The 24,396-nt window shown below is 40.6% G+C and overlaps 2 protein-coding genes across 2 annotated transcripts; one reads left to right on the plus strand and one right to left on the minus strand.

Moving 5' to 3' along the window:
• On the plus strand, positions 1 to 7,769 carry LOC115170143 (ras-related protein Rab-18-B). Its single transcript, XM_029726473.1, has 7 exons — positions 1 to 187; positions 731 to 786; positions 996 to 1,057; positions 4,303 to 4,375; positions 4,721 to 4,842; positions 5,096 to 5,162; positions 6,040 to 7,769. The coding sequence occupies exons 1-7, from the start codon at positions 120 to 122 to the stop codon at positions 6,210 to 6,212; spliced, it is 621 nt and encodes a 206-aa protein (XP_029582333.1). The 5' UTR covers positions 1 to 119; the 3' UTR covers positions 6,213 to 7,769.
• A 4,022-nt stretch (positions 7,770 to 11,791) lies between these two features.
• Positions 11,792 to 23,520, minus strand: LOC115169215 (homeobox protein Mohawk-like). The gene is made up of 7 exons (XM_029724690.1): positions 23,354 to 23,520; positions 19,175 to 19,334; positions 18,531 to 18,684; positions 16,258 to 16,572; positions 12,497 to 12,530; positions 12,087 to 12,194; positions 11,792 to 11,948 (listed from the first exon to the last, which is right to left on the minus strand). Exons 1-7 carry the CDS (start codon positions 23,518 to 23,520, stop codon positions 11,867 to 11,869), a joined length of 1,020 nt encoding a protein of 339 aa, XP_029580550.1. The 3' UTR covers positions 11,792 to 11,866.
• Positions 23,521 to 24,396: the final 876 nt, after the last annotated feature.

Consider the following 24,396-nt stretch of genomic DNA (forward strand, 5'->3'; position numbering starts at 1 on the left):
CCGGAAGTGCTTCGTTACTGTTGTAGCGGTCATAGCACCAAGTCGAAAATCGCACTGTCAACGTCAGACAAACACCCCAAAAAACGGATTAAAAGACAGCTTAGAAAAACGTAAGAAATATGGACGACGACGTGTTGACAACTTTGAAAATATTGATAATTGGTGAGAGTGGTGTCGGAAAGTCAAGGTAAGATAGTCTTTGTTTTGAAGTTTTGCTCACTACAGGAAGGCTATTTTGCCTACTAACGTTATCTTGAGCTAACGTCAGCTACACTATGTAACTTTTCTTAGCTAACACGTTAGCTAACGTTAGCTGTATAACCAGCTGTATCCGTTTGTTCTTTGAATTGGAAATGAAAATCACTTTCCTACACTTCCTTTTTATCATCTTACTTGATGATTATTTAAATATTTGCTGGTTAACTAACACGTAGTTAGCAATTTGTTATCTTTGTCTAGCAGAACCAGTATCTGGGCAAACGAGACGACGAGTAACGTTAGCTTTCTGGGCACAGAGGAGTTCTTGTCACATCCTTCCTGTTTGCCCATATACTGGTTGATCTACTAGCTAGCTATCTGGAACTGGTGGTGTGTGGCAAACCCACCCCAGCCCTTGTTAGTTACTAACTAAATAGTTTTCCTAGGTTGTGGGCTAGGTAGCCTATATCTGGTGTGTCAGTGTTAAAATGCCTGCTCTTAGACATGGTGTTGCCCTTCTGTCCCCAAACAGTCTTCTCCTGAGATTCACAGATGATACTTTTGACCCAGAGCTAGCAGCAACCATAGGTAAGTCTAAAGGATCTCCACCATCAAAGGAGTATGCCCCAGTGCACTGTTAATGGGAAGGGGAAAACACAGAATTCCCACTCTAACAGCAGTTTTGACACCATTGCTAGGCCTATGTGACAATGGAATATTGTTATGTCACACATTAGGCTATTCATATTTATGGGTCACCACTTGAGTCTGCTCCTGCCTCCCTCTTTTTGATGCAGGTGTGGATTTCAAAGTAAAAACAATTGCAGTGGATGGGAACAGTGCCAAGCTTGCTATTTGGGTAAGTGTATGAAAATGTAATGTATTATTCAAATCTAAGCTCTTTCACTGTAGTTAGGCTGATTTTCTTAGGTGTGGCCAATGTACGCTGTGAAGTGAACATCAGGAAATTCACATTCTTAAAGAAACAATCTGCAGTGCAAACAAAAACAAAGTTGCCACTGTTTTGGTAAATAACTGATGGTGAACCAGTATGAACCAGTATCTATGTGTTATAGACCTCTAATGCCCAGAAAGCTCTGACTCACACTCATTCACCAGCTCTGCAAGCGTTATAATGTAAAAATAAGTATCACCAAATAAGGAGTTTCACTGAGCAGCGATTTTCATTTATTACGGCTGGTATGTACTTCCAACAAAGGTCAAAATAAAAATGTACAAGCAACTAAAAAATGCCTGTTGTAGACTTCTGACCTGTGTGTGGCAGTAATGAGTGATTTACATTGGAGGTGCTAAACAGGTTAATTTTTTTCCGGGTGCAAGTATGTTTTTTATTTAGACCTTTTGTTGGAAGTACATAGCAGTTGTAATGGGAGTAAATGAAGATAGTTGCTCAACGAAACTTCATATTTGGTGATAAACAAACATATATATATATATATATATATATATTTTTTTTTTAAGTTTGTTGAATCAGAGCTTTCTGAGCATTTTATAACGCACAGATACTTGTTCAGGTATGGATAAATGTAACCACTCTCAGCAACATAGGCATATAGCTATGGACTGACCATCTATGATATCAAAATTAGTTTTGAGGCTAAACAGTGTTTTTTATTTTATTTTTTTATTTTTTACAGTTACTTTGTTTAACAACATCCACTTTGTTCAGGTGTTTTAAAAGACACTGAAAAACATATGGGTTGTTTTCAGCAGGCACAAAAAAAGGTTTTGAAAATGAGTCGATACACGCATTTTGATTTCGTCTGTCCAAACCAGACGCGAAAAGGACATGCTGGTTAAAATATGAGCCTGAACCAATTCATTTGGGTGCAGGTTCGAACTACACATGAAACGTTAATGGACATTTAGCCAACTAGCTGTTGCTAACTAGTTTAACCTGGGGGTTGGACATTGGTATGTTATTTTACCTGAAATGCAAATGGTCATTTTCTGATTCTTTTACGCAACGCGACTGTTCTTCAGTCCATGTTATTGTACATTTAGATAGGTTACCTCCTAAGTTTCAAAATGTTTGTTCCTTTCCTGCCTCCTGAACACATCCCAGGATGTACTATTTCAGAAGAACTACGTACAGTGCCTTCAGAAAGTATTCACACCCCTTGACTTGTTCCACATTTTGTTGTTACAGCCTGAGTTTTAAATTGAGACTTTGTATCACTGGTCTACAAAACATTATCCCATAATGTCAAAGTTGAATTATGTGAGTCATGAAGTATTCAACCCCTTTGTTATAGCAAGCCTAAATTAGCTTAGGAATAAACATTTGCTTAACAAGTCACAAGAAGTTGCATGGACTCACTCTGTGTGCAATAATAGCGTTTAAAATTATTTTTGAATGACTACCTCATCTCTATACCCCACACATACAATTATCTGTAAGGTCCCTTATTCGAGCAGTGAATTTCACAGATTCAACCACAAAGACCAGGGAGGTTTTCCGATGCCTTGCAAAGAAGGGCACCTATTTGTAAAAAATAAATTAAAAGCAGACATTGAATATTCCTTTGAGCATGGTGAAATTATTAATTACTATTTGGATGGTGTATCAATAGACCCAGTCACTTCAAAGATACAGGTGATATTTTTTTAATATTTTTTTTAACCATTAATGTTTAATGGCTGTGATAGGAGAGAACTGAGGATGGATCAACATTGTAGTTATTCCACAATACAACCTAATTGACAGAGTGAAAAGAAGGAAGCCTGTACAGAATACAAATATTCCAAAACATGCATCCTGTTTGCAACAAGGCAATAAAGTAATATTGCAAAAGAAATGTGACAAAGAAATGTACTTTATGTCCTGAATAGAAAGTCTTATGTTTGGTACTCAGTGATGTGTTGTATTTCCCCAATCTTCATATTTTCAAGAATGGTGGTGGCTGCATCATGTTATGGGTATGCTTGTCATCGGCAAGGACTAGGGAGTTTTTTTTTTGGTATGAAACTGCGCGAAGCACAGGCAAAATCCTATAGGAAAACCTGGTTGTCTGCTTTCCAACAAACATTGGGAGACATTCACCTTTCAGCAGGACAATAACCTAAAACCCAACGTCAAAGATGCACGGCATCTCGGTGAAAGAGGCATCACAACAGTCCCTGGTTCAAATCCAGGCTGTATCACATCCGGCTGTGATTGGGAGTACCATTGGGCGGCGCACAATTGGCAAAGGGTCGTCCGGGGTAGGCCGTCATTGTAAATAAGAATTTGTTCTTAACCTTTATTTAACTAGGCAAGCCAGTTAACTTTTTTATTTTATTTATTTTTTTAACCAAGATGACATTGAATGTTGCTGAGTGGCCTAGTTACACTTTTTGACTTAAATCGGCTTAAAGCTATGGCAAGACTTAAACTGCTGTCTAGCAATCATCAACAAACTTGACAGAACAAAGAAGTATAATAATTTGCAAATATTGTACAATCCAGGTGTGGAAAGCTCTTAGACTTACCCAGAAAGACTCGCAGCTGTAATCACTGCCAAAGGTGGCTCTAACATGTATTGACTCAGGGGGTTGAATACTTATCTAATCAAGATAGTGTATGTGTAGATGTTTGACAACCATTTTCATCTCACCTTGTAACACAACAAAATGTGGAAGAAGTCAAAGGATGTGACTCCTCCTTTCTGAAGGCACTGTAGAACAGCTTGTTCAAGGATAGAGTTGCACGCACCATGGGATTACACCATGTGATGGCGCTATTGTATAATGTTTCGCATAGAGAAGATAGAAGGAAGGTTGGCCTCCCAAAGTGAAATCCACGACCCTAGCAGGACCTGAGAAGATTGACTTGTTTTTGTATTTACTAAACGTGAAGCTCTTCAAAGTCTCATCAAAATTTGATAATTGTGACTCATCAAAAAAATGTAATTTCATAAACTAATTGAAAAGGTTGTGTTATAACTCCTATTCAAAATGCTGCGTGTTGATACTTCCTACGAAGTGAATTCCTCTTGACGCTGGCATGGCATGGGTAACAGTTTCTGTGTTCAATGCTGAAGATTGACACACTGCTTTCTCTCATTGACGCCGGTTGTTGTTGTTGACTTTTGGGCCTGTTAGGACACAGCAGGACAGGAGAGGTTCCGGACCCTGACGCCCAGCTACTACCGTGGTGCACAGGGAGTCATACTGGGTGAGTGTTTGTTTGACCAACAGTGGTTAACACATAGTATCACGTCTGGAGCCGTATGTACCAAGCATGCTGATCTAGGATCAGGTTCCTCCTGTCCATACAATCTTCTACATGATGATGTAAAATGACAAAGCAGTCATACTCTGAGAAGCCCTTGGTCTCCCAAAAATGAGGTGCCTATTTCAAATACTCAGTTCAACTCACATTCTCAATTCTGAACCTCTAGTACTGTGGACCTCCACACTATGATTTCAGTACCCCCCCCCCTTGCGCGCTTGTATAACACCTTTTAATTGTAGATATGGACGAGGTACAGACACTTAATCTCCTCTCTTTTGCTGTTAGTGTACGATGTCACTAAACGGGACACGTTCACGAGGCTGGAGAACTGGCTGAACGAACTGGAGACGTACTGCACACGGAACGACCTCGTCAAAATGCTGGTTGGGAACAAGATTGATAAGGAGGTGGGTGTCCCAGTGCATCGTGGGTCCACTACCTGTCTGGCATGAATCTGTTTTTGAGCTGTGCTTCTCTTATATTGTCACCTAGCTGCCATTGTTGTCTCCAGTGTTGAATGGAACAAATTAAAGTCGTATCACTTAGCAATGTTTTGTGTTGCTGGTATTGTACCTGATGCTGTTACAAATTCCACAGGCTTTAACACCTGTTAATGTGAACCCGTTGTTGAATTTGACAGTTCAGTTTTTTTTGTTTCAGGAAAACCGTGTAGTTGACCGAAATGAAGGCCTTAAGTTCGCAAGGAAACACTCCATGCTTTTTATTGGTAAGTTCTTTGGTCTTTGTAAAATAGCTGGGCGTCTGAGTATAAGAACCCGGATACTCAAGTTAATGGGGTCTACTACATAAAGATCTCTTTCACCGTTTGGTGAGTAAATACCAGTTGGACACTAGCTTTTACAACAGTGTGCAGACTCTTGAATTTGAGCACAGATGTCATCCTGTAACTCTCCTTTTGACATTCCTAATCTCCACTGTCAGCACAACACTGAAGGATGCAGCCCTTCCAGGAGAATTGCATTACGATCGCAAATCTGCAGTCAATCATCTATCAAACCCATGTCTACTTATGTTTCTATTTCCCAGCTCCATTCGCCTCCTGAAATTAGGTTATAGCATTTCTGAAGACTTTCCATTTTAGAATGACTAAATTAAAGGTTTTGGAAAAGGTTTATGGAAAAGGGTAATGTTTTTGTTTCTATGTGCCGTGTAGGCTACACAGTGCCCTGTGTGTGTGTATATATATTACTTTTTCTTGATGCGAACGTTCATATTTTATGAACGCTGAATGTGTATGTCTACACATGTCAATCTAAATTACCCAAATCAAGATCATCATCATATGTCGGAAAATCAAGATTAAAGATATCTCCTTAGAAAATGACCTTAATGTATGGACTGGGTGAATCAGACATCACTCTGGGAGGGGGAAGAAATCCATTCCAGTCCGACGTTGTAACTTGTCATGCACACATTTTGTCGTATTAAAAATCAGCTACTGGGACTTAAACTGAAATAGTCTGAAAACGTATACCCGCTGTAACTTTTGCTCCCATTTTATCCGAAACGGACCTAAAATAGTTTTGAAGTGAGTTTTTGTTGATGCATCCCCCTAACACTAATGTGCTCTTCAACCCTGGCAGAGGCCAGTGCTAAAACGCGGGATGGTGTCCAGTGTGCCTTCGAGGAGCTGGTGGAGAAGATTCTCCAGACTCCAGGGCTTTGGGAAAGCAACGCCCAGCCCCGGGGCGTCCAGCTGGGGGACCAGGAGCAGCGCGGGGCTGGAGGCTGTGGAGGATATTGCTCCGTACTGTAAACCGGAACCATCCCATACGGCATATTGGAAACCAGAACCTGAGAAGGATATTAAGAGTCCGTTAATATACTGTGTGTGTTTATATACTGAGACACGACAAGGGTTCATCTGCACCTTCCGAGGTCTCGGTAGAAAGGGACTTTGCGGTTTGCACTCTTCCTGTACCGCCAGTCAGTTGTCACAGTGCATTACGTTGTGTTGAAAACAACACAGTTGATATTCATCATGTATAAAATATCATGCTAAAGGAGGTACATTTGTTTTATCTATCAAGTTTGTTGTTAACCACACCAAGTCACATATACGTCTTGTCGAACACATCATGGTGAAATGGAAAATGTCTTCTCTACAAAATAATAGTTAATACCTTCTGCTACACGTTTATGCAATACATCATGAATATGATCAATACATCATGTCAAATACCTACCAAGTTATACCGCAAATACCTTCGCTATTTATGTCAAGTTTTCTACTTGATGAGTAGATCTGCATGCCTTAACTATGGTTACCGTAGGACCAATAGATGAAGGGAGACTCCTTCCATGTGGGGTGGGGCTTCAGACCTTCCACGCGCCTTCACTTTGTCCTAGCTAGTGTTTGTAGGCCTATAACCCCCCCATAAGCAATTCGTAACAGCTGACATAGGCATTCATCACCACGCATTGTGTGTCTAGTCATAGACATTTAACATGGATGTTGTGTGAACGCTTCACAGTTGGTTTTACCAACGTATCCCACTGGTTGACAACAATTGTAATTTATTTTTTATTTTTATCCCCTTCCATTTTATTTACTTGGTAATTTCTCTATTCCAAGCTGTTAAATATTTATATTTTCTTCCACTTTTTATTTCCTGATGTGGGAACGTGCATGCAATGCTTTACGTCTTGGCACGCCCAGTCCATGTATCGTTGATATAGCCTAGTGATGTGCCTATCCATAGGTGTTACTGGCTCAAATGTTGAAGGGGGAAAAAAAGTTACGTTTATTATTAAAGCTATTGCGAAATAAACATTTTTTTTCTCTCGCTCTTTAAAAAAAAATCAAAGCTTGGTTTCATTCTGACCTAGCTGGACCTTCAATCAAGCAAGCCTTCTTATTACATAATTGTTGTTAGTTCAAGCATGCTTATGGATGTTCAGTAGATCCTGTGGTCTGGAAAAGGGATGAATTTACATGGATCAGCCCAACAGGTTTCTCTCATGCCTGTCTAGTTGTTACACCACATGTACATATATCTTGCTACACATGTTACACCACACGTACATGCAAAAAGTCATTGTCAAAACAGATTTGAGTATCTGTAGCAAGATATACAGTATGTTGGTTGCATGTTTTGCTATTTTAAATAATTATCCAGTTTATTTGTTGTATCTTCAGTTTATGTCTGACTTTTTTTTTTTTTTTTCGGCGTGTTTTCCATCCATGAATCACCTTATGAATATCTATACCATAACATTCAAATGACACATTGTAAGTGGTGTTGTGCTCGGTCATGACATGGACATTTTGTATTATTTCAAACTGAAATAAAAGACAATGGGAAGAAGAGGAATGTTCTGGTTTTGAGTTTGTTGTTCGAGTAGCCTCGAGCACTTTCTTTACTGCCATAGGCTATTTTTACGAGCTGATTATTTGTTGTTCGAGTAGCCTCGAGAGCACTTTCTTTACTGCAATAGGCAATTTTTACGAGCTGATTATTTGTTGTTCGAGTAGCCTCGAGAGCACTTTCTTTACTGCAATAGGCTATTTTTACGAGCTAATGTTCATAATGTTTTGTCCACTCAATGGATAGATATGAGAACCTTTACTGATAAACTTCTACTGATCTAGCTCAACATGCAAGACTTTGAACACACTACTCGTGATGTCACCAAAGCAGGAGAAAGGGACCAGTGGAAAATGCTACTAAGCTATGTTTTAGGGTATTGTCTCAGAGCCCAATGTATGATTATGTGCGTATGTTCAGTGTCAGGAGAATGTCCCCAAAATGCATCATGATAAGTCCACTCTGTCAGATGGCAAAGGCTTCCCATGTCCTCCATCCAGCCAATACAGTGATTTTCTTAAACCAGTTTAACTAGCAGATGTATGGTTGTGCAGCCTTAAAACTCATTCTATAAGACCAAGACAGAAGTGGTTTCTGAGCAAAAACAAAATGCATGTGTCATCATTTTTAGTGAGGCATAGCCTAGTGGGATAGGATTAGCAAGAGAAGTTGAAAACGTCTCACATTTATTTATTCAAATGTATTAATTCAAAAGTATTTCCACTGCTATGTTGTGATAATATTTGTACCTAGGATACAAATCCAGTCTTTTAAAGTGACTATAACAAGTCATTGAGAATTTTTCTTAAATAGTCCTAGTCAAAAAATATAATTCTCATGTAATCAAATATATCTCACGGTTACAATAAAAAATACACACATTGCCCCCGACAATTATATTTTATTTTTTATCGCTCAAACATTACAATCCGATAGAAATACTATAAGGCAGGAAGTGGTGAATGAATGAGACGTGTTGGTTATGTAGTGTACAGCTCCTTCAGAAAGGATTCATACCCTTTTGACTTATTCCACATGTTGTCGTGTTACAGCCTGAATTCAAAATATATTAAATCATTTTTTTTCTCTCACCCAAACACACAATAGCCAATAATGACAAAGTGAAAACATGTTTTTAGAAATGTTCGAAAATTTAATTAAATTTATATCACATTTACATAAGAATTCACACCCCTGAGTCAATACTTTTTAGAAGCACCTTTGGCTACGATTACTGCTTCGAGTCGTCTGGGGTATGTCTGTATCAACTTCGAGTCGTCTGGGGTATGTCTGTATCAACTTCGAGTCGTCTGGGGTATGTCTGTATCAACTTCGAGTCGTCTGGGGTATGTCTGTATCAACTTTGCACTTCTGAATTTGGGGGTTTTCTCTCATTCTCAAGCTCTGTTAAGTTAGATGGGGAGTGGTGGTGAACAGCAATCTTCAAATCTTTCCACAGATTTTCAATGGGATTGAAGTCTGGGCTTTGGCTGGGTCACTCAAGGACTTTCACATTCTTGTTCTGAAGCCATTCCAGCATTGCTTCATTGCTTTGGCTGTATGCTTGGTGTCATTGTCCTTTTGGAACGTAAATCTTCACCCCAGTTTGAGGTAATTTGCAGGTTCTCATTCAGGATTTGCTTGTATTTGCCACTATTCATTGCTACATTTTTTATTCTTACCAGTCTCCCAAGTCCCTGCCGCTAAAAAGCATCCCCATAGCATAATGCTGCCACCACCATGCTTCACAGTAGGGATGGTGTTAGATGGGTGATGAGCTGTGCCTGTTTTTTTCCAGACATAACGCTTTGCATTCAGGCCAGAGAATATTTTGTCTTATGATCTCAGTCTTTCACATGCATTTTTTTTGCAAACTCCAGGCATGCTGTCATGTGCCTTTTTCTCAATAGTGGCTTCCATCTGGCCACTTTCCCATAAAGCCTAGATTGTTGAAGTGTTGTAGAGACTGTTGTCCTTTTGGCAGGTTCTCCCATCTCAGGCAAGGAACTCTGTAGTTCTGTCAGAGTGGTCATTGGGTTCTTGGTCACCTCCCTGACCAAGGTCCTTCTTGCTTGGTTGTTCAGCCAGCTCTAGGCAGATTCTGGGTTGTTTCATATTTTCTCAATTTCCCGATGATAGACACCACTGTGCTCTTGGAAACGTTCGACATTCTAGAAATTGTTTTATACCCTTTCCCAGATACAGTATATGCCTCATCACAATTATATCTTGGAGATTTACGGACAGTTCCTTGAACTTCATGATATCGTTTCTGCTTTGACATGCACTGTCAACTGTGAGACCTTATATATACAGGTGTGTTTCTTTCTAAGTCATGTCCAACCAGTTAATTTGGCCACAGGTAGACTCCCAAGTTGTAATGAGATCTCAAGGATGATCAAAGGAAATTGGATACACCTGAGCTCAATTTGAAGTGTCATAGCAAAGGGTGTGAATACTTATGTAAATTAGATTTCTGTATTTCATTTGTAGACATTTCTAAAAATATATTTTATCTTTGTCATTATGGGGTATTGTGTGTAGATAGGTTAGAGAATTTTTAAAATATTTAATCCATTTTGAATTCAGGCTGTAACACAACAAAATGTGGAATAAGTCAATGGGTATGAATACTTTCTGAAAGAACTGTAGGTTATCTGGTAGGTGGAACTGTCCGTCCTGGAAGAAGAAGCCAGCAGCATTCCAAAGAAGCAAGAATCAGGCTGGCACAACATTGTCTCTGCTCCACTTATAAGCATATTTAAAGTCATGTGGTTACTTGGACATGCTTCAGTTTGACTGGCGGCTAACCGAAGTCGGCTAGGCTAACCAAACGAGTGTGCTCGCATACTTCGCTTGAAAAATGAGAAAAGGCGACAATAGTACTTCCTTGCCATTTTGAGAAGCTGTAGCCAATATACACTTCCTAAAAAGAGTCAGAATGAATCTAAGATACAGTAACTCAAGAAATCTGTCATTGATTTTGACATTTTTGCCGTGGACATCGTAGTCACGCAATTACTAAGATGTTTGGTGCGGTATTTCTCAATGAAAAAATGCGCATGAAAACAAGTTGTCTCTCTCGTTGGATGACAACAAAGACTTTATTAAAGAATCCCCACAGTTGACCAATCACGGAAGAAGGGGTGAAAACTTTGGCTCCCAAACTTCGGTTTGCATCTATAAAAAAAAAAAATTGTGCCCGAAAATCTGAAAAAACCCTTACCGAAGTCCAACACAAACAAAAACGTCACAAAATGTCGTATAATATATGCACAAACTCTTACAAACTGTTTAGTCTGGGAAGCATGCGGACGCCTTTACTCCATACCCAGACCATGAGGTGAGACTACCAAAGGGGGGGGGCTCACCTCATGGTGAAAACTGGTCTTTAGTATTGTAAAATCCTCAGTTCTATTTTTGCTCTGAAATGTGCTGCTATATTCTATCATGACTTCGATGCCACGTTATTTTACAATACTGCTACAACGCTATTTATCTAATATTTGGGGCATCAGGTAGCCTAGTGGTTAGAACGTTGGGCCAGTAACCGAAAGGTTGCTAGATTGGATCCCCGAGTTGACAAGGTAAAAAAAATCTGTAATTCTACCCTTGAACAAGGCAGTTAACCCACTGTTCCCTGGTAGGCCATTGTAAATAAGAATTTGTTCGTAACTGACTTGCCAAGTTAAATAAAAAACATTTACATTTACATCAAGGTAACAATTTGTCCTTTCAGATTTCTCTCACATCAAAATCGAAAATGTTAAAACACTTTGACAGAGTATGTAACTTTGCAAAGTTGGTCAACACTGTTTTTTACTGCATTCCCTAAGTCTTGAAAATCTCATTAAAAAAAATAGTACTACAATTTAACATTGTAGGTTGTAAAAACGTATAATATAAATTACAGGTTGCCTTTTGTAATTGAAATTGATTCAAGTGACCAGATTGGCCCTGGTCCAGACGGTGTAGGTTGAAGTTGCCCCTAGACGCTGATCTTGGTTCAGTTTTGAATTTTCCCCACTAATTATTAAGGATAGGATTGGAGGAGGGGAAGCTGATCCTAGCTCTGCGCCTAGAGGGAAACTTCATGAGTGGTCTAGACATTGTTTGGCAGGACCACTTTGACAGTCTTTATCTCAGAGATGTGGGAAGACTTCTGGATGATGCAACTGGTGGTGGTGGGCCCTGTGGCGCAGCTGGTGATGGTGGGCCCTGTGGTGCAGCTGGTGGTGGTGGGCACTGTGGTGCAGCTGGTGGTGGTTGGCCCTGTGGCGCAGCTGGTGGTGAGCCCTGTGGCGCAGCTGGTGGTGGTGGGCCCTGTGGCGCAGCTCTGTCCCTGGGCCAAGTTAGACAGAGCCATGGCAGCGTGGATCTCCCTCCACTCTGCCACCTCCCTCCGCTGGCCTCTTTCACTCTTCCCATCACTGCAAAAGACATGAAGGAGAGCCCAGGCGGAGTTTTAAAGACTGTATGGTACACTCCCCAAGATGAAATCGTCATACACAACAGGGAGACTTTCTACCTACAGACAACAGGAATGCATCTGCCTAGACTGCCATTATTTGCTCCTCCCAATGTGGCTGTGCCAGAAGAGAATTTATTACATGTTAATGAATGATGCGAAAAGTGAATATGTCTTCATTCTTGTGCAGCTAGAAGTCTTTTACTCACTTTAAAGACATGCAGACGTAGAACGGTTCCATAAACCAAACAAACATACTCTCACCTGTCACATCTAGTTGATGCATAGTCCATCATGTCTGAAAAACATAGAGAGACAAAAAAAATACTAAATTAAATGTATTGTGTAGAAAAGTATGGAAACTGGAGATGGGAGTTTTCCAGAACCTGTACTTCACATATATGTGTTTTCATATCTGTGTGACTGTTTACATTGTGTTTTCCAATATTTACATGTGTGTGTGTGTTTTTTGTATGCATTACAGTATTTGCGTGCCTGTGTGCGTGCTTGTGTGCGTGTGTGTGTGCGTGCTTGTGTGTGCGTGTGTGTGTGTGTGTGTGTGTGTGTGTGTGTGTGTGTGTCTGTGTGTGTGTGTGTGTGTGTGTGTGTGTGTGCACTTTAACTGCCCCAGAGGGCCTTAACTCACTGAAGTACTCTAGTCTAGCTGCTCTTAGGCACTCCGGCCAAAACAAATGCAATTATGTTTCTCCTGTGCCTTTGAGACGGAAAAATACGATATCTGTGCGGTGTCATGAACACAGACGCTCTGTTTCCAGGTCTCCAGAGTTCGTTTGACTATTATTTGGCTGTTTTTTTATTCCTTCCTCTGCCTTTATGTTTGAACTGCAGTACATCCAAGATCATCGAAATTTGCATCAGAGTATTGTGTGAATGAGCGACATGTACTGTAATACTCCCTCTATGGATCTTTAGTGGCAGTATCTCTCCTTCTGGGTGTGTTTGGTTCCTCTCATGCCCTAAACTGATTGAATCACCTTAAGTCAGTATATTGATGGCTATCTCACCTTGGGTTCTTTGGTTTTGAAGTGCTTTTGGAACGGTGTCGTTGAACACATAGAACAGTGTCGTTGAACAGATAGAACAGTGTCGTTGAACACATAGAACAGGGTCGTTGAACAGTTAGAACAGTGTCGTTGCCAGGGGTGTATTCATTGCGGAAATCTTTACAGTTTAAGAACCAAACGGAAGCAAACAGAGCAAAACAAGAGTTTCTATTGGAGAAATTCAGGTACATAGATCCCTCCGCGTTCCATTTGTTTCCGTTTAAGAAACGTTTTGCAACAGAATTGGTGTAATGAATACGTCCCAGGTTGAAACTTAAATCTTACGGAAAATATGAGCTCAAATGTTGGATTTTCAATCTACAGAACACACTTTGTGTACTGTTTGGGTGTTATCATACATTTTTATGATTTAGTTTATAAATGCGCAAGAAATAGTGTGTAATTTGCATGTTTGCACACACATTTTTCATGTGAACACAGCGGAACGGGCTCTCTGTTATGTTGAGTCGAGTCAGGCGGGTCAAGAGCTATGTCTCTTCAGGGAGCCTATGAGCAAGAAAATTAGAGGCCAATTGCGAGCACACAAAATGCCGCTTTCAAAATTCACTGCCTGAAACATCTCAGACTCCGATTTCTATAGCGAGGTCCGGGCCAAGAGCAACTACAGCTAGACAATAAATCGTTTGGCCTCTTTCACATTTTGCTACTGAATGTCTCTAATCTTTTTTGGTGGTTCTGACATTTTCATTTTACCAAGGAAAATAGTAATTATTCTGGAAAACTCAGCACTAAATCAAAATGTACATATACAGTAGAAGTCGGAAGTTTACATACACTTAGGTTGGAGTCATTAAAAGTCATTTTTCAACCACTTCACAAATGTCTTGTTAACAAACTATAGTTTTGGCAAGTCGGTTAGGACATCTACTTTGTGCATGACACAAGTAATTTTTCCAACAACTGTTTACAGACAGATTATTTCACTTATAATTCACTGTATCCCAATTCCAGTGGGTCAGAAGTTTACATACACTAAGTTGACTGTGCCTTTAAACAGCTTGGAAAATTCCAGAAAATGATGTCATGGCTTTAGAAGCTTCTGATAGGCTAATTTACATAATTTGAGTCAATTGGAGGTGTACCTGTGGATGTATTTCAAGTCCTACCTTCAAACTCAGTGCCTCTTTGCTTGACATCAAGGGAAAATCAAAAGAAATCAGCCAGGACCTCAGAAAAAAAATTGTAGACCTCCACAAGTCTGGTTCATCCTTGGGAGCAATTTCCAAACGCCTGAAGGTACCACGTTCATCTGTACAAACAATAGTACGCAAGTATAAACACCATGGGACCACACAGCCATCATACCGCTCAGGAAGGAGACGCGTTCTGTCTCCTAGAGACGAACGTACTTCGGTGCGAAAAGTGCAAATCAATACCAGAACAACAGCAAAGGACCTTGTGAAGATGCTGGAGGAAACAGGTACAAAAGTATCTATATCTACAGTAAAACGAGTCCTATATCGACATAACCTGAAAGGCCGCTCAGCAAGGAAGAAATCACTGTTCCAAAACCGCAATCAAAAAGCAAGACTACAGTTTGTAACTGCACATGGGGACAAAGATCATACTTTTTGGAGAAATGTCCTCTGGTCTGATGAAACAAAAATAGATCTGTTTGGCCATAATGACCATCGTAATTTTTGGAAGAAAAAGGAGAGGCTTGCAAGCCGAAGAACACCATCCCAACAGTGAAGCACGGGGGTGGCAGCATCATGTTGTGGGGGTGCTTTGCTGCAGGAGGGACTGGTGCACTTCACAAAATAGATTGCATCATGAGGAAGGAAAATTATATGGATATATTGAAGCAACATCTCAAGACATCAGTCAGGAAGTTAAAGCTTGGTCACAAATGGGTCTTCCAAATGGACAATGACCCCAAGCATACTTCCAAAGCTGTGGCAAAATGGCTTAAGGACCACAAAGTCAAGGTATTGGAGTGGCCATCACAAAGCCCTCAATCCTATAGAAAATTTGTGGGCAGAACTGAAAAAGCGTGTGCGAGCAAGGAGGCCTACAAACCTGACAGTTACACCAGCTCTGTCAGGAGGAATTAGCACAAATTCACCCAACTTATTGTGGGAAGCTTGTGGAAGGCTACCCGAAACGTTTGACCGAAGTTAAACAATTGAAAGGCAATGCTACCAAATACTAATTGAGATTTCTCCTAACTTCAGGTCAACTTGATTAAAGGCAGTTCTCTTAACTTCCTGAAGGGCACACAGGTGTTAAAACAGGTGCCTATTTGTGTCTTGTTAAAGCTTTCAACATTGACAGATAAGACCAACTCAAGGAACAGAAGTTTGGCCAACCTAAAATGGCAAAAGTTAACCCTACAAGCATTTCGCTCTGCAAATCTGTGCACCCAACCAATAAACTTTGATTAGAAGTAGGTTAGCGTTGTGCCAAGCAAGTGAACCCACGACTGTGTCCAGTCGATATAAACATACAGTGGCAGGAAAATGTACGTGAACCCTTTGGAATTACCTGGATTTCTGAATAAATTGGTCATACAATTTGATCTGATCTTAATCTAAGTCACAACAATAGACAAACACAGTGTGCTTAAACTAATAACACACAAATTATTGTATTTTTCTTGTCTATATTGAAAACATCATTTAAACATTCACAGTGTAGGTTGGAAAAAGTATTTGAACCCCTATGCTAATGACTTCTGAGTCAGCTAACCTGGAGTCCAATCAATGAGATGAGATTGGAGATGTTGGTTAGAGTTGCCCTGCCCTCAAATTTTATGACCAATTTATGCAGAAATCCAGGTATTTCCAAAGGGTTCACATACTTTTTCTTGCCACTGTACATTAGCTGGTATGTCTGCGTATGCCGTGTCTTAGGTCGTGCTTATGGCAGTGTTTTGTAGACTTTATGGTCGGAGTTTTAAGTAAAGTGTCACAATATAATGAGGAATATTTGATCTCTTACACATAGGGTAGACAAAGCGTGTCTCTGCCTCGGAGGAAGAGGGCGAGACAAGGTCATCGTCACACTCGTTGGAGCTGAACGACCCTGAGTGGTTCCTGCAGCGGGACTTTGTGACATCATCAGTTGTCGCCATTACATGTCGTAGGGTGTCGTTAAGGTACCGTTTCAGCAAGCTGCTCTTGTACTTGGGCGGTGGAGAGATGTAGTCATCACTGTAGGCGGGATCAGTCCTTTTATCCTGTTTGATGACACTCTTGAGGGAGGGCCTGGAGAGCTCTGATTGACTTGCTGGAGTTTGTAAGGGACATTCGTCATCTGCAACATGGGGGTAAACAAAAAAAACATTGGCCTCCATCAACTGGTCTCCAAAAGAGCCTGGGGTAAATCAGGTTTAATATTGTAGATAGATTGTAGATTCCATCAATGTAATTGTCTGCATAATTTCCAATTCCCTCATATATTTTTTTGTCAATATATACACACATACACATATATATATACACACACATGTCAAGTTCCTCAGTGTACACATCACTGACAAACTGAAATATTCCACCCACACAGACAGTGTGGTGAAGAAGACACAATTTGACTTGGCACCTAAAACCTTCACAAATTTTTACAGATGCACAATTGAGAGCATCCTGTCGGGCTGTATCACCGCCTGGTACGACAACTGCACCGCACACAACCGCAGGGCTCTCCAGAGGGTGGTGTGGTCTGCCCAACACATCACCGGGGGCAATCTACCTGCCCTCCAGGACACCTACAGCACCCGATGTCACAGGAAGTCCAAAAAGATCATCAAGGACAACAATTCCCGAGCCACTGCCTGTTCACCCCGCTATCATCCAGAAGGCGAGGTCAGTACAGGTGCATCAAAGCTGGGACCGAGAGACTGAAAAGCAGCTTCTATCTCAAAGGCCATTAGACTGTTAAATAGCCATCACTAGCACATTAGAGGCTGCTGCCCTATATACATAGACTTGAAATCCCTGGTCACTTTAATAATGGAATACTAGTCACTTTAAAAATGTTTACATATCTTGCATTCCTCATCTCATATGTATGTACTGTATTCTATCCTATTCAACTGTATCTTAGTCTATGCCGCTCTGACATTGCTTGCCCAATATTTATATATTCTTAATTCCATTCCTTTACTTTAGATGTGTGTGTATTGTTGTAAAATTGTTAGATATTACTTGTTAGATATTACTGCACTGTTAGAGCTAGAAACACAAGCATTTCGCTACACCTGCAATAACATCTGCTAAACACGTGTATGTGACAAATACGATTTGATTTTATCTTTTTTTTCACATTTTCCTTTATTATTTCCCCTAACCCTACCTATATACATTTTACAGACACAGCGTATTTTACATTGGATATCTTGTTGTTTTTAATCCCACCCTTCAGCTCAACTCAACCCCTCCCGTCGATCCCCCAACACCATCCATTTTCTATTTCTATTTGCATATATTTTTCAACTGTGCTGTGAAAGTTCTGAACCTTTCTATTCTCATAGTTTCTACGGATTGTAAATTAAAGATAATTATTTTTGTTAAAAGTATTATTATATTATTGATCGACTGACCATGACTTTTCTATGGGTACATCGAAAAATCTCTTCCCAACTATTTTGCAATCTATATGGTACAGCTGTCAATTTTTTGGTCCTTAAATTAAACTGGTATACTTTTTTATTTATCACAATTTTCTTTAACATATTTCATTCTTTAAAACCAGGGCCAATAAGCAAGTTCCTTACTTTTCTCCCTTCCACTTGCCTCTTCCATTTTTGCGGTTTCACTTAACTTTTTAAGTTTACTCTCTGAAGACACAAAGAAACTGGTCTTTATTTATTTTAGTTTGTATCTTATCTCTGCATTGTTGGAAAAGGACCCGTAAATAAGCATTTCACTGTTAGTCTACAGCTGTTGTCTACGAAGCATGTGACAAATATCATTTGATTTGTTAAAAGGTAATCAACTCTATTACTTAACAAAATTACTCGGAGACAGTTGTTTTTGTATAACAGTATTGGCCAGTGTTAATTATCAACTTTTTACAGAGTTACAGAAACTCTTTAAAAGTGTTTCTAAAGTAAAACATTAACTCTGTGTGGTACGGGACATTAGTTTATGAGTGTTACAATGAACACTTTTAGAGTTGATTTCACACTTACAGTGTTGATATGTGTAATGTATATTTGTTGGAATTACATCCCCAGCTCTAATCTCGCTTAGTCTACCCGCAGCCCCTCTTACCATCAGAGTTGGTGTCATCACTGCTGACACTAAGTCTCTCAGCATTGCCCTGAATGTATTTGTTGTAGAGTTTGATACGTAGAGCCCAACTCAGGTCTGGCTGTCTCACTGTGTTCTTCAGCCTCCGCCGGGCATTGGCAAACCAGTTTGAGACCTGCAGCATAAAGAGAAAGAGGAATTCAGGAATTCAGGATCTTCAACTTGTCAGCTACATTTTTCACAGACTGGTTTCTACTTCTACTTCCATGGTTCATCCACATGATCCATGAATGACTAACATACATCAGTTCCGCTGTACTAAAGTCATGTCTCAGCTACCCCTGTAGTAAAGTCAAGTCTCAGTTCCCCTGTACTAAAGTCACGTCTCAGTTCCCCTGTACTAAAGTCATGTCCCAGCTCCCCTATACTAAAGTTATGTCTCAGCTCCCCTGTAGTAAAGTCAAGTCTCAGTTCCCCTGTACTAAAGTCACATCTCAGTTCCCCTGTACTAAAGTCACGTCTCAGTTCCCCTGTACTAAAGTCACGTCTCAGTTCCCCTGTACTAAAGTCACGTCTCAGTTCCCCTGTACTAAAGTCAACTCTCAGTTTCCCTGTACTAAAGTCACCTCTCAGCTCCCCTGTACTAAAGTCACGTCTCTGCTCACCTGTACTAAAGTCATGTGGGACCCCAGGGCGAGCAGGGCCTTCTCTGTCTTGGTGGGGTAGGGGTTGTCCCTGTGTTGGTACAGCCACTGCTTCAGCGGCCTCGCCATGTCCTGAAGTGCCTGTCGCTTGTAGCGAACTTTGACCCCACCCAGACTAGACCTGTGTTGAGGTGATATATGATATACAGTGGGGGAAAAAAGTATTAGATCCCCTGCTGATTTTGTACATTTGCCCACTGACAAAGAAATGATCAGTCTATACATTTAATGGTAGGTTTATTTGAACAGTGAGAGACAGAATAACAACAACAAAAATCCAGAAAAACGCATGTCAAAAATGTTATAAAATGATTTGCATTTTAGTGAGGGAAATAAGTATTTCACCCCTCTGCAAAACATGACTTAGTACTTGGTGGTAAAACCCTTGTTGGCAATCACAGAGGTCAGACGTTTCTTGTAGTTGGCCACCAGGTTTGCACACATCTCAGGAGGGATTTTGTCCCACTCCTCTTTGCAGATCTTCTTCAAGTCATTAAGATTTCGAGGCTGACGTTTGGCAACTCGAACCTTCAGCTCCCTCCACAGGTTTTCTATGGGATTAAGGTCTGGAGACTGGCTAAGCCACTCCAGGACCTTAATGTGCTTCTTCTTGAGCCACTCCTTTGTTGCCTTGGCCGTGTGTTTTGGGTCATTGTCATGCTGGAATACCCATCCGCGACCCATTTTCAATGCCCTGGCTGAGGGAAGGAGGTTCTCTCCCAAGATTTGACAGTGCATGGCCCCGTCAAATGATGCGGTGAAGTTGTCCTGTCCCCTTAGCAGAAAACACCCCCAAAGCATAATGTTTCCACCTCCATGTTTGATGGTGGAGATGGTGTTCTTGGGGTCATAGGCAGCATTCCTCCTCCTCCAAACACGGCGAGTTGAGTTGATGCCAAAGAGCTCCATTTTGGTCTCATCTGACCACAACACTTTCACCAGTTGTCCTCTGAATCATTCAGATATTCATTGGCAAACTTCAGACGGGCATGTATATGTATTCTTGAGCAGGGGGACCTTGCGGGCGCTGCAGGATTTCAGTCCTTCACGGCGTAGTGTGTTACCAATTGTTTTCTTGATGACTATGGTCCCAGCTGCCTTGAGATCATTGCCAAGATCCTCCCGTGTAGTTCTGGGCTGATTCCTCACCGTTCTCATGATCATTGCAACTCCACGAGGTGAGATCTTGCATGGAGCCCCAGGCCGAGGGATATTGACAGTTCTTTTGTATTTCTTCCATTTGCGAATAATCGCACCAAATGTTGTCACCTTCTCACCAAGCTGCTTGGCGATGGTCTTGTAGCCCATTCCAGCCTTGTGTAGGTCTACAATCTTGTCCCTGACATCCTTGGAGAGCTCTTTGGTCTTGGCCATGGTGGAGAGTTTGGAATCTGATTGATTTATTGCTTCTGTGGACAGGTGTCTTTTATACAGGTAACAAGCTGCGGTTAGGAGCACTCCCTTTAAGAGTGTGCTCCTATTCTCAGCTTGTTACCTGTATAAAAGACACCTGGGAGCCAGAACTCTTTCTGATTGAGAGGGGGTCAAATACTTATTTCCCTCATTAAAATGCAAATCAATTTATAACATTTTTGACATGCGTTTTTCTGGATTTTTGTTGTTGTTATTCTGTCTCTCACTGTTCAAATAAACCTATCATTAAATTAGAGACGGATCCTTTCTTTGTCAGTGGGCAAACGTACAAAATCAGCAGGGGATCAAATACTTTTTTCCCCCACTGTAACAATGGATAATTCTCTGATGGGAGACGAGTTGTCATCATGTCATAGTTATTGCAAGGATAGGGTTGCTATACCTGAAAGTTCAAGGATGGACTAGGACCAGAATACAGCCTGAGCATTTTTTACACTGGCAACAAACCAAAAAATCTCCATACAGGTCTCCACACCGGCACCTTTTTTTTCTTGAGGCCCACATTATTAACCAAATAATGATTTTTTTTTGTACAAAATCCCCAATGTACAGTCGTGGCCAAACGTTTTGAGAATTACACCAATATTAATTTTCACAAATTCTGCTGCCTCAGTTTGTATGATGGAAATTTGCATATACTCCAGAATTTTATGAAGAGTGATCAGATGAATTTCAATTAATTGCAAAGTCCCTCTTTGCCATGCAAATGAACTGAATCCCCCAAAAACATTTCTACTGCATTTCAGCCCTGCCACAAAAGGACCAGCTGTCGTCATGTCAGTGATTCTCTCGTTAACACAGGTGTGAGTGTTGACGAGGATAAGGCTGGAGATCACTCTGTCATGCTGACTGAGTTCGAATAACAGAAACTGAAAGCTTCAAAAGGAGGGTGGTGCTTGGAATCATTGTTCTTCCTCTGTCAAACATGGTTACCTGCAAGGAAACACGTGCCGTCATCATTGCTTTGCACAAAAAGGGCTTCACAGGCAAGGATATTGCTGCTAGTCAGATTGCATCTAAATCAACCATTTATCGGATCATCAAGAACTTCAAGGACAGCGGTACAATTGTTGTGAAGAAGGCTTCAGGGTGCCCAAGAAAGTCCAGCAAGCGCCAGGACTGTCTCCTAAAGTTGATTCAGTTGCGGGATCGGGGCACCACCAGTACAGAGCTTGCTCAGGAATGGCAGCAGGCAGGTGTGAGTGCATCTGCACGCACAGTGAGGCAAAGACTTATGGAGGATGGCCTGTTGTCAAGAAGGGCAGCAAAGAAGCCACTTCTCTCCAGGAAAAACATCAGGGACAGACTAATAGTCTGCAAAAGCTACAGGGATTGGACTGCTGAGGACTGGGGTAAAGTAATTTTCTTTGATGAATCCCCTTTCCGATTGTTTTGGTCATCCGGAAAAAAGCTTGTCCGGGGAAGACAAGGTGAGTGCTACCATCCTGTGTCATGCCAACAGTAAAGAATCCTGAGACCATTCATGTGTGGGGTTGTTTCTCAGCCAAGGGAGTGGGCTCACTCACAATTTTGCCTAAGAACACAGCCATGAATAAAGAATGGTACCAACACATCCTCCGAGAGCAACTTCTCCCAACCATCCAGGGACAGTTTGGTGACGAACAATGCCTTTTCCAGCATGATGGAGCACCTTGCCATAAGGCAAAAGTGATAACTAAGTGGCTCAGGGAACAAAACATAGATATTTTTGGTCCATGGCCAGAAAACGTCCCAGACCTTAATCCCATTGAGAACTTGTAGTCAATCCTCAAGAGGTGGGTGGAAAAACAAAAACCCACAAATTCTGACAAACTTAAAGCATTGATTTTGCAAGAATGGGCTGCCATCAGTCAGGATGTGGGCCAGAAGTTAATTGATAGCATGCCAGGGCGGATTGCAGAGGTCTTGAAAAAGAAGGGTCAACACTGCAAATATTGACTCTTTGCATCAACTTCATGTAATTGTCAATAAAAGCCTTTGACACTTATGAAATGCTTGTAATTAGACTTCAGTATTCCATAGTAACCTCTGACAAAAATATCTAAAGACACTGAAGCAGCAAACTTTGTGAAAATTAATATTTGTGTCATTTCCAAAACTTTTGGCCACGACTGTAGACAGGCAAACTGGGCAAAAAATTGACCAGCCTATCTGGCATCAAAATGAGAGAAATCCTAATTAGTCTTTTATACAAATCAACTCATAATGAGCAACTTTTACTGTAATACAGTCATCGCTAATGTTTTCACTTTCAGTAATAAATCATGCCCGCATATGTATTGTTGGTAACATGATCCGTAGATGTCACTGTTGGGCTGTGGAAGCTACCGAGAGTTGGCTCTCAGTGATGGGAATATGTGGGTCAGGTTCCTTAATAATTAAAGAAGTGTTCTTGTCCTGCAGATATAACCTGGTTCTCCCAATCAATTCAAACGTTTGATCATGATATCTATTTTCCCTGAATAAGTAATGTTATTATATATCTATCTTCGTTTTATTTGACATATGACTCTATTTTTGCAGCGTTACATATTACAGACAATTTTATATATATATTTAAGACAATATCAACACTGTCTTTTGTATAAAAAAAAAATGCAAATATAGGACTGCATTGAAGATGTTTGAAAATGCATCTCATCGATGTAGGTTTTACTTTTACCTTTAGTAAGTTGCGCTGTATTTGACAGAAATAAGAGTGCTTACCCGTACCTCCTGTCTACAACAGGGTTATCTTCTATTGCATCTTGGCACAGTAAGTCTGTATGCTGTTCATCTGTTACCAGACAGTCCACACTGCATCTCTCCTCCTCACTCCTGTGTTCCTCCAAAATATTGTACTGATTTGACCTCTTGACAACAATCTTGTTCATCTTTCGAATTGCTCGTTTTATCCAAACAACATCAGGCGCAACTGCAGAAGTTCAAATGCGAATAGATGCAGTAACTTCCCATCCACACTGTGATGTATATGAGCAGAGGAAGTAACCCAAAGTCTCAGTGCGCTCAGAACTTAAGCCATCGAGCCAAACGACAGCCCATCTGGAGGAGCCCATTGGAACCAGCTCTTTAGGAACCAGTCACTGATGCCAGTCTTGACTTTACCAATGAGAGGGTGTTGTCTGTCGAGGAGGATGGATGAACATGTGGAAGCTGCTTAGGCTTCTTTGGGGAGTTCAAGTAACCTGCTTTCTTGCGTCTAACTGGCTGTCTCTAGCGCTGTTCAGCATCCAATTACAAGTCAACAGATCTCTCTGCTCGGTGGAGGGAGCTGTTCATTTTATTCCAGTAGTACCAAGACTAGTGATGAATACCATGTAATAAGAGCTGTATTCCAGTAGTACCAAGACTAGGGATAATAATATAATAATACCGTGTAACAAGAGCTGTATTGTGATGGGGATCATGACGGGGATCAGCACATTTTAGAGACTTTACTCTTGAGCTTTTTCTTTACGTTTGTAAGAGTTAATGTAGGCTATTCGATATTCCAATGTTCTGATGCTTTAGTTGTCTGACATATGCACCCAATATATATTTATATATATTTATATATATTTATATCTATTTATATATTCATATATTTATATATATATATTTATTTATTTATATATATTTTGCTGCATTCAAATATGGCCGCACTGTACCTATAGATGCATGTTAGAGCTAATGGTAAAAATGCCATCTCATGAACCATAAGTCCGATTGACTCCGGATTTGGTATATGGACTCAATGAATTAGCCTCTAA

Source organism: Salmo trutta, chromosome 31 (genome assembly GCF_901001165.1).
Source record: "Salmo trutta chromosome 31, fSalTru1.1, whole genome shotgun sequence".
NCBI classification, from domain to species: Eukaryota; Metazoa; Chordata; class Actinopteri; order Salmoniformes; family Salmonidae; genus Salmo; species Salmo trutta.